Source organism: Dictyostelium purpureum, assembly GCF_000190715.1.
Source record: "Dictyostelium purpureum unplaced genomic scaffold DICPUscaffold_76, whole genome shotgun sequence".
Classification (NCBI taxonomy): Eukaryota; Evosea; class Eumycetozoa; order Dictyosteliales; family Dictyosteliaceae; genus Dictyostelium; species Dictyostelium purpureum.
Genome location: NW_003519413.1, coordinates 1 through 10,558, shown reverse-complemented (window position 1 = coordinate 10,558; position 10,558 = coordinate 1). Strand labels below are relative to the sequence as shown.

Below are 10,558 nucleotides of genomic sequence, written 5' to 3'. Positions count from 1 at the left end.
TTTTTTTTTGATTTAAAGAAAAAAAAAAAAATTAAATAAAATACCTTAATTAAAAAGGTTGTTGTAAAAATAAAATTAATAATAGTGATATAAATAATGATTATATAATTTATTCATTTTCATTAAATTTATTAAAATAATTAATAATTTAAATTTTTTTATTTTTTAAATTTTTTTTTTTATTTTACAAAAAAAGATCTTTTTTCTTTATTTGTTAACTAAATCTAAAACTAAAAAAATAAGGTAGTTAGATAATTTAAATAAAAAAAATAAAATAAAACTAAATCAAAGTTTTAATTTTGGAAAAATGTAACTTTATTATTTTCTTAATGTTCACCACTCTCACTAATTTATCACCAACACCAATTTCTTCAATATTTGCATACCACTTGCATATCAAAGATCTCTTCTTGGAATTTTTTACAAATCTATGGACCCCAATACACAATTAATACCACTTTCAATCATCTCTAAGAAAATAAATTTGATAGTATTAGTAATTGTACTAACACCACCAGATTTTATTATTCAACATTGATAGTTGATTATACCACGCTTTTTGTGGTGCAGATGAATTGTTTTCACCACCTGTCAATCGACCATGGATCTTTTCCATTTATTGATACCAAATAGTTTTTAGAGATGATAATGAAAGAAGTGTTAAATGTATGGAGTATCACAGACTTGCAAAAAAAATCCTCTTGGATATACAAGTGGTATATCAATACCCAAATCATTGAGCATTTCAAATATTTGAAGAAATAAGTGTTGGTGTATAATTTAAAAAAAAAAAAAAAATGAAAATAAATAAATAAAAGTTGCTAAACAAAAAAAAAATTAAAAAAATAAAAAAAATTTATATAAAGATAAAAATAATAATAAAATTAATATTAAAAAAAAAAAAAAATAAAAAAAAAATAAATAACTTTTTTTATAACTATTATTTATTTTTTTATTTATTTAATTATTTTTTATTTTATTTATTTAATTAAATATATAAATAAATTATATAATTTTTCTAAGCATATTATAGTGCCATATTTAAAAAGTTGCTTTTAATATCTATAAAATTTTTTTTTACAATAATTAAAATAAATTTGCTTCACCATTTTGTGTGAAAAATAAAAAATCAAGATAATTATCTTTTTTTAATATTTTGAGAAAAAAAAAAAATAAAATATGATTTTTTTTTTTTTAATATTGTGATTTTTAAAAAAAAAATTTTACATACCTTAACTTTTTTTTTTTTTATAAAGGAATAAAATATATACCAAAAAAAAAAAAAAAAGGTTAGTTATAAAAATATTTATTTATTTATTTATTTATTTTTCTTATTTTATTTTTTTTTTATACCCTTTCTTTTTTTTATACCCCTATCTTTTTTTATTTTCTAAAGTGTCAAAAAACTAAAATATCTACGTTTTTTTTTTTTTTAAAAATTTATTTTTATTTTTTTGTTTTTTTAAGTTTCTAACTTTTTTTTCAATCAATATATTACTTTTTTTTTTTATTTTTTATTTTTTATTATTTTTTAGACTTTTAATATTAAACCACAATAATAAATAAATAAATAAGAATGGGTGTAGAAGAAAATGTAAATTTAAATAAGGATGATGGTTCAAGCCCACCACCACAACAACCACCACAACAACAACAACCACAACAACAACAACAACAACAATATTCACCACAACAAGGCTATCCACCACAACAAGGTTACCCACCACAACAAGGCTATCCACCACAACAAGGCTATCCACCACAACAAGGTTACCCACCACAACAAGGTTATCCACCACAACAAGGCTATCCACCACAATATGCCCAACAACCACAATATGCTCCACAACCAATGCCATACCCACCACCAAATGGTGCACCACAACAAGCTCACATGGCCCCACAACCAGTTGTTGTTCAACAAGTAACTACAGTAACCCCAGCATACATTCAACCAGTTTTCCGTGATGTACCAATTGATTGTATGTGTGGTCATTGTAACACACATATCACTACCAAAACATCATATAAATCTGGTTCAATGGCTTGGTTAGTTTGTATTTTACTCATTATTTTTGGTTGTTGGTTAGGTTGCTGTTTAATTCCAGTAAGTTTTTTTAGTTTTAAATTAATTTTTCAACTTTGTTTAAATATAAATACTAATCTTTTAATATTAATCTTATAGTTTGCCATCGATTCATTAAAAGATGTTGTCCACAAATGCCCACAATGCAAAAAGAAGTAAATATTATACTATTATTATACTATTATAAAATTATTTAAAGATTTCTAATTTTCATATTTTTTTTTTTAAAAAACTAAAGACTTTACAGATTTGATAGAATGAACGGCAAATAAACAATCATCCATTCCAAAATAAAAACAAAAAACAAAAAAAAAAAAAACAAAATAAAAAAGAAACAAATTATTTATTTAAATAAAAAAATATGTGATAATTTTCAAATTATTTTTTTTAAAACTATAAAACTTTTAACCTACCTTTTTATTAAAGTGAGGGGGAAAATAAAAAAAAGAAAAAGAAATAAAAATAAAAAATATTTATATATTTAAACTGTGTGTAATGTATATTAAAAAAAAAAATTAATGTATTTAATCTTTTTTTTTTTTTTTTTTTTATTTTTTTAATTTTTTTTAAAATAAATATATTTAAATATATTTAAGAAATAAAAGTTTTATTTAATAAATATAATAATAAATTAACATTTAATTTGAAAAAGTCAGTTTCATATTCTGTTTGGCTGTTTGATTGCATTTCTAATAGTTCATCTAAATGTAATTTAATTTCACTTACAGCGGTGGTTCTATAAATTAAAACGACATCATAGATACCAGGTGATTCAGATGAGAAAGAGAAAAATATATTTGAACGTCTATCCTCTGGTACTTCTGATTGAGATATTAAACCATCCTTTTCCATTTGGGAATAACTAAATTTGAATGGACCTTTCTTTGCTACCTTTTTATTTTTTTCTTCTTTTTTATCTTTTTCTTTATCTTTTTTTGATTTCTTTGTATCGCTGCTACTACTGGTGTTATTTGAGGTACCACAATTTTCACGAACATTACTTAGATATTTTTCATAGTAATCCAATTGTTGTTGAAGGAAAACGTTATGCTGATGAATAGTGGCCAATACTTGTTTAAGTTTATCGATATCTTGAGTTGTTTTATTGATATAGGTTTCATAATTTAAAAGTTCTGCTACAATATCTTTACGAAGTTGGATAAAATTATCGTCTTCACCTTTGAGATAACCTTCCATAGATAATTTTTTTACATTTACTAAAATCTTTTTGATGTTATCTACAATATCTTGATTTTTATGATGAGCTGCATGTTTGGCAACCTCGGCTAATGAAGCACCCATATAGGAATCTGAACTGCCTGGAGTTGAAGCGAGCGAACGAAGAACGGTAATTAATAAATACTTTGTTTCATTATAGATTTGCTCTGGATTACCTTGAGAGGTGATATCATTGGATGAGCCTTGAGCATTTAGTTGATCTGGGAAACGATTACTAAGTTTAAGTTCAACATTTGCGTTATCGCTTCTTGAGAGTTGTGGTGGAGCTGGACCTAAATCTGAAAGAATAATACGAAGTGGATCATTTGAATCTGGTGCTAAACTGTTGATGTGTTGTTCAAGTAAAGAGTGTATAAAGTACATTTCATTTAAAGTGATATTGATGGTAGTGTCACCTGTCTTTGCCATTGCCAAATATTTATCTAATTGAAGATGATCGTTGAGACTTTCTACTTCGGTTAATGACTCTAAAAAGTCATTTAGTCTATCTTTATTTCTTTCTAAAAATACATTGAGAGGTTCCATAAAAAACTCTTTAACACCGCCAAACATAATATTATTTGCTAAATTTTGAAGCATTTTGGCGGGGAAAGTTAAATTTCTTTTTGTGTTGTTTGAGAGTTTGCCATCGACCAACATAAAAGCCTGTGGGGTAACAACTGCTGGATTAATATAACGTAAAAGGAAGAAACCACCAATAAGACCACAAGTTTGAGCACGGGTGGCTTGTGGGAATTTTTGTTTAACCAACTCTCTAATTTGTTTACATATCCAACGAATACCATAGGGGACAGCGTCGACACTTGAAAGAATAGAGTCTAAGAATTGCTCGCCAATTTCAATTAGTTTTTCGATACGTGGCTTAATAATATCTTTAACATTTTGATTCTCTGAACATTCTTCTGGTGACACTTTTCTCTTGAGTGGTGATGGTTTACCAGTTTTGGTTTCATACTCGTTAATATAATTTTCATAAACTGTTGATGGATTAACCTCGAGGTTTAAATCTTTATTACTTGTGATATCGGCTAATGGTCTACTGAGTCTTTGCTTGAGATACTGTTGACCTGGACCTCTACGTGTATAGGTAGTCATCATACGAGTGAGTGCTGTGTTTGCTCTTAAAAGTGAACCAATGCTTGTTGCCTCTTTAAACTCTTCTTGGAGTACCTTTTGAAACATTGATAATAATAAATGCTCTTCTTTCTCTTCGTATTGATTACCATAGAGTGTAAACATTACTGTTTGTAAAAGATTATCGATCTCACCTACTTTAACTAATTTTGCTAATTGTGCGATATAATTGGTGTTGTTTTGAAGTAAATAAAATAATTGTCCATAGTGATCTCTCTGTGATTTATCTTTTAATGTAATAGTTCTGGTTTGTAATTCTACAATATCACCTGAATTCATAATTTCATCCAATGTGATTCTATTTTTAATTAATAATGCAATCTTTTTATCAAGGTTTTTAATATCTCTTTCTAATGTAAAATTCTTTTTGCTGCTCATTGAAATTTCTCTTTTTAAATCAAATAATGATTTTTGATCTAAATTTTAAATATAATATTTAAAGTATTAGTATTTTATTATTATTACTAAATGTATATATGTATGTAAAAGGGGTATATTACTTTTTGCTAAAACTTCACTTTTAACGTGATCTTGTTGACCGATGATATCGACAAGATTAACGCTCATAATCCTTGAATCTTGTTGATTGGCACTACTTGCACCTCCTCTTCTTAAAGGATCTGGTGAATTGGTTGCACCGCCATTATGTACGTTTAAATTTGACATTTTTTTTTATAAAAAAAAAATTAAAAACTGAAAAAAAAAAAAACTATTATTTATTGATGATTATATATTTTATATAAACAATTGATTTTTGAATTATTTATTGCAGCTATTTGTTGTTGTTTTTTCTATATATTATTATTAAATATGATACAAAATCTCTTTATTTCTTTCCTTCCTTCCTTCTTTTTCTACTATATTTTTTTTTATATCTCTTTATCTATATAATTTAATATGTACTAAAAAAACTAAATACATTATAGTATAAATAGAAATTAATAACAAAAAAAAAAAGATATTAAAAATAAAAAAAAAAAATAAAAAATATAAAAAATAAAAAAAAAAAGGAAAAAAATAAAAAAAAGATATTAAAAAGATAATTTATAAAAAATTTTAAAAAAAAATTAAAAAAAAAATATAAAAAAAATTAGTTAATATTGTAATAGTAATAAACTATATATTTATAAAAAAAATAAAACTATATATTTTAAATATAAAAAAAAAAAAAAAAAAAAAAAAAAAAAAATAACCTTTAATTTTTTTTTTTTAAATTTTTTTATTTATTGGTATTGTGTATATCTGTGTGTGGTGTGTGTGTAAGTGTGTTGTATTTTTGTTTTGTGTGATAGTGAAATTATTTATTTTTATTATCATTTAAAAATATACACTAAAAATGATTGATTTTTTTTTATTTTAAAAAAATAAAATAAAATAATAATAAAAAAAAAGATAAATATAAATAAACACAGTTTAAACCAAAAAAATAAAAACTTACAAATGAAATTTAAAAAAAATCCCAAGAATGACAAATTTGTTGAAAAGAAAACCAATATTTATATATATTTAATTATAATTATATACACAAATACAAATAATCTTTTTTTTTATACACAAAAAATATAGAAAAAAAAAAAAAAAAGAAAAATAAAAAATCTATTTTTTTTTTTTTTTCAATTTTTTTTTTTTTAATTTTTTTTTCAATTTTTTGTTATTGCTGAGATCTCATGCTTTTTTTTCGATAATATTGAGACAATAATGAATGGTTTTGAAAAAAAAAAAAAAATAAAAAAAAAAAATAAAATAAAATTAAAAAATGGTTTGTTTAACTACCAAATTGGTTATTGTATTTTTTTTTTATCTCTTTTTCTTTGTTTTTTTTTTTTTATTTTATTTTTTATTTATTAGTTTTTATTAAGAATATCTTTTCCACATATTTAATAAATAATAAATATAAAAAAAAAAAAAAAAAGATTTTTAACAATCATTTTTTTTTATTAGATTTTTTTAATTTTTTAATCATGATTATTTGAAAAAAAAAAAAAAAGCTATCCATTGAAAAAAAATAAACACACACAATCATATTTGATTTTAGATTTTTAATTTTTAATATTTTTTTATTTTTTTATATATATATATATATAATTTTAACATATATATATTTTAACAAAAGATTTATATTAGTTTAATAAAGAGTTTACACTATTCGATTTAAAATTTGTGTTTAACATATCATTCGAGGGTACCAATGGTGATTGATTGGTTGGTGAATTATTGTTTGAATTTGGTGCGGAAGATGTACATGTGGTGTTGCTACTAGTTGCGGAAAATGATATAACTCTTTCTTGTGATGTTCTAATATTTCTTAATTTATCTTTAGTGCGACGATTGTCTAACCATCTTTGGATTCTATTTGGGTTCCACATTAAAGTATTTGAAAGAGTTGTTAGTTCATCTTTTGAGGACTTGGAGGTTGAGCCATAGTATTTTTTATAATAGTTTTCTAATAATGATTTTTCGTCTGGTCTTGTAGTTTTTCTCATCCTCTTCTTTGGTGATTCCCCATTGTTACAATCTTCATCATCGTCACCGTCATCAAATTCGTCATCAAATTCATCATCAAATTCGTCATCCATATCAATTTCATCATCGTTGTCATTTACTTGGTCTGGTGCCACTATATAGTTACTGCTTGAATTTAATTTCATTAGTGACATTGTATTGGCAGTAGAGTTACTTAGACTGCAACTTGCTGACCATTGTGGGGATCCATTCTCTGATGATGAGTATTCATTTGATTTTTCTAATGGTGATGATGATCTATGTGGTGAGCTGTTGTTTGAGTTTGAACTGTTTATATGGTTGTTATTAACGATTACATTGTTTGAAGACATTTGTAAACTATTTTTTTTGATTAATGGTATATTTATATTGCTTTGTGATAAATATAATTTGTTTGAAAGTCTTGACGATGGAACTTCTCTTTCATCAATATCATCTTCTTCACCATTATATCTTTGTATTATGTTGTTTTTAATTGGTGATGGTTTAATTATATTGATATTGTTATAGGTTTCTTCAAAATGATTATTTCTGTGTTGAATTCTAGAGTTGCTTCTTTTAAGTTGTGGTTCATCATAGTCATCTTTATTGTAAAAGTCATTATGGTTAGAAGAGTTTAATATATCATCGAAGCTTTTTGCTCTGGTAAATGGTGGTACATTGGACTGATTTAAAGTTGGTGATTGGTTTACCATTGGTAAAATTAATGGAGCACTAATGGATGGTTTTAATTTCTTTTGGTTAAGGTATGAGTTATGATGATCGATTTCATCATTTAATGGTAAATTATTAGCGGTGTTTTGAATTGGGGTTGGTGGTGGAGAGAACATATTTATATTATTTTTTAAATATGGAGATGATAAAACTTGGTGGTGATTGGGGGTATTGTGCTGACTTGGTGGTTGTTGGAATTGTAATAATGGTGTTGTCATTGGGGATGGAGATTGTGAATGTAAATGGTGGGAATGATTTGGGGTTTGTGGTACAGCTTGTTGGTGAGGTTGTATATGTTGTTGCTGCTGTTGTTGTTGTTGTTGTTGGGAAAGATAAAAAGCTTGATGGTTTTGTGGGTTGTTTCCATAAAATTGGGGTGTCATTGAGCTATTGTTTGGTGAGTTTAATAAAAGATTTGTAAAGCCATTTTTCTTTAATTCTTCTTGAATCATTTTTTGTTCGTGTCTTCTCTTTCTTCTGCTTCTTTTATTTAATGCAGTATGTTCATATGGGTCGTGAATTTGTTTTAAACCATAATATCCCTTTCTACCATTTTCTAAGGCACTTTCTTGTTGGAACATTTCAAAGTATTGTGGATGGGATAGAGTCATGTTAACAGTTTGTCTCCATATGGATGTTCTCTTTCTCATACATATGGTTTCATAGTGGCTATCTATAAAAGAACATATATCTTTCTTGATATGGTAATACTTTAATTCTGGTTTTGAAATAGTTAGGCAATATAATGCAATATAACAAATATCGGCCCAAGTTGGGGCAGATGTATAAAAGGATGGAGGAGGTCCATATTGGCAAATACAACAACGTAAATAGTTACAGTTGTTTGGAACATTCTGATTGTTGTCTTGATTAATTTTTCCGTTTTGGGATACCGATAATTGTGGGGAGTTTAGTGAAAGTGTTGACAACTGGTTATTATTGTGTTCAAATTCATTTGGATCATCTTCATCACTTGGTTCATCATTTCCGCTAATTGGAGAGCTATTGTTGTTTTCATACGGATCACATATGTTTTCTTGATCATTTGTTTTTCGGTTATTATTAATAGAGTTTACAATAGAAATTAAGTTCGTCGATATCCTATTAAGTTGTGGTGGAGGAGAGTTTAATAAAGATTGTTGTTGATGATGGTTATTATGATTGGAGTTTGGTTTAAAAGAGTTGTGTTGTGGTGATGTTAATGATAAAGATTCCATATTTATTGATTTTCTTTTATGATTATTTACATATGGTGTTATTGGTGTTGAGTTTATTTGGTTATTTGTTAATTGGGGTGATTTATGAATAGATAATAACATTTTATCAACATCTTCATTATCTGAATCTTCAAAGTCATTAGTTTTTATATTATTATTATTATTGTTGCTATTATTTACAATGTTGTTTAAATTTGAATTAAAGTTATTAATGTTTTTTTTTAATTCACCATAGTTAATTTCTTCATCAATTTCATTTGGGAATTGTTTTGAGGTCATTGGGTTTTTATGTATTTTGAAATTATGTTGCTGATTTTTTTGTTGATGATCTATTGTCATTGGAAGATTATCTTTTAGTGATCTTAAAAGGGTGTCAGCTTCAAGTTTCATTTGAATAGGAAAATGTTGCTTTATATTAGAGTCCATCTTTAACATTTTTTAATTAAAAAAAAGAAGAAAGTTAATAAACAGAAAAAAAAAAGTTATAAAAACAAACTTGTATAAATTATTTATTTGTTTTAAAGAGTGAGTGATTATTTAATATTGTTAATTTAAAAAATTATTTTTATATTGTTTAATATTTGGTTTTAAAAGTGATTATATAGATAAAAAAAAAATTATTTTTGAATTTGAATTGTTTCTGATAACATTTTATTTTATATTTTTTTTAAAATTTATAAAAAAAAAAATAAAAAAAAAAAATAATAAAAAAAGTATTACTGTGTTATTGTGGTCAAAAACAAATACCAATTGTTTTCGATTGTAGTAAAAAGTATAAATAAATGATACTTTGTAAATTAAGAATAAAATTAAAAATTACATAGATTAAAATTTATAATTATTTTAAAAAAAAATAGTGTAGCATAATTTAAAAAATGTTTTTTTGTAGAATTGGTAGTGAAATTAAAACTTTAATCTCTAAAACAAAATATTATGTATTTTTTAAAAAAAAAATTGAGGTGGTGTTTGTTTTTATAAAAATAAAATTTAAATTAAAGTGAAGTGTGGTGTGTATTATTATATTTTGAATGATATGCACAAACAAGTAATTTATATTACATAATTATACAGATTAATAATCTTTAATCAATAATAATAATGGTGTATTTTAAAAATTTAAGATTAAAATTATTGTTTTGACTATTGATCTATGTTTGATTATTTTTTTTAAAATTAATGATTTAACAAATGCAGATAATTATATTTTATTTAAAGGTTATAAAATAGAAATATTAAAATTATTTATATATGATAATTTATTGTTGTTGTGTTGTTGTTGTTGTTTTTTAAAAAAAAAAAAAAAAGATGAAAATAAAAACATATATACACAAATGCGATATAATTATAGAATACTGAGATGTTTTTATAAAATATTAAATCTTCACAATAAATATTTTTATAAATATTAAATCACATGAGATTTAAGATAAAGGAAATTCCATACATTATTTTAAAAAAAAATAAAAAAAAAAAGAAAAAAAATAATTTTAACTTTTATATTAAATAATAAAAATAAAGATATATTGTAATTCAATATGAGGACTATTTCCAAATTTTATTTTTATTATTATTAGATAAAATTAAAATAAAATTTAATTATATTTTGAAAAGAATTTTTATAAAACAAAAAATGGAAAATGAAAAAAAACAATAAAAAAAACAACAA

General features: G+C 23.8%; 5 protein-coding genes across 5 annotated transcripts in view; 2 read left to right on the top strand and 3 right to left on the bottom strand.

Moving 5' to 3' along the window:
• DICPUDRAFT_150653 (uncharacterized protein) overlaps positions 1-740 on the top strand; it is a gene marked incomplete at both ends in the record, with an annotated part of 5,168 nt that extends 4,428 nt beyond the window's left edge. Inside the window, one exon of the mRNA XM_003286625.1 lies at positions 641-740. Coding sequence (XP_003286673.1) covers positions 641-740 — 100 coding nt within the window. The remainder of the gene's footprint in view (positions 1-640) is intronic.
• A 1,244-nt stretch (positions 741-1,984) lies between these two features.
• DICPUDRAFT_31259 (uncharacterized protein) lies at positions 1,985-2,245 on the top strand (the record flags this gene model as incomplete). The annotated part of the gene is made up of 2 exons (XM_003286624.1): positions 1,985-2,107; positions 2,186-2,245. 2 exons carry the CDS (start codon positions 1,985-1,987, stop codon positions 2,243-2,245), a joined length of 183 nt encoding a protein of 60 aa, XP_003286672.1.
• A 432-nt stretch (positions 2,246-2,677) lies between these two features.
• On the bottom strand, positions 2,678-5,125 carry DICPUDRAFT_31268 (Ras GTPase-activating protein; the record flags this gene model as incomplete). The annotated part of the gene is made up of 2 exons (XM_003286609.1): positions 2,678-4,875; positions 4,960-5,125. 2 exons carry the CDS (start codon positions 5,123-5,125, stop codon positions 2,678-2,680), a joined length of 2,364 nt encoding a protein of 787 aa, XP_003286657.1.
• Positions 5,126-6,500: 1,375 nt separating this feature from the next.
• DICPUDRAFT_91761 (uncharacterized protein) lies at positions 6,501-7,204 on the bottom strand. Its single transcript, XM_003286608.1, has one exon. It carries the CDS (start codon positions 7,114-7,116, stop codon positions 6,580-6,582), a length of 537 nt encoding a protein of 178 aa, XP_003286656.1. The 5' UTR covers positions 7,117-7,204; the 3' UTR covers positions 6,501-6,579.
• Positions 7,205-7,750: 546 nt separating this feature from the next.
• Positions 7,751-8,274, bottom strand: DICPUDRAFT_91760 (uncharacterized protein; the record flags this gene model as incomplete). Its single annotated transcript, XM_003286607.1, has 1 exon — positions 7,751-8,274. A coding segment is annotated over exon 1 (504 nt), but the record flags the coding sequence as incomplete, so codon positions are not given.
• Between the last annotated feature and the right edge of the window lie 2,284 nt (positions 8,275-10,558).

Bases quoted from the DNA above. Each gene is read 5' to 3' on its own strand.
- DICPUDRAFT_91761 (XM_003286608.1), bottom strand. From the start codon at position 7,116: ATGTCACTAATGAAATTAAATTCAAGCAGTAACTATATAGTGGCACCA.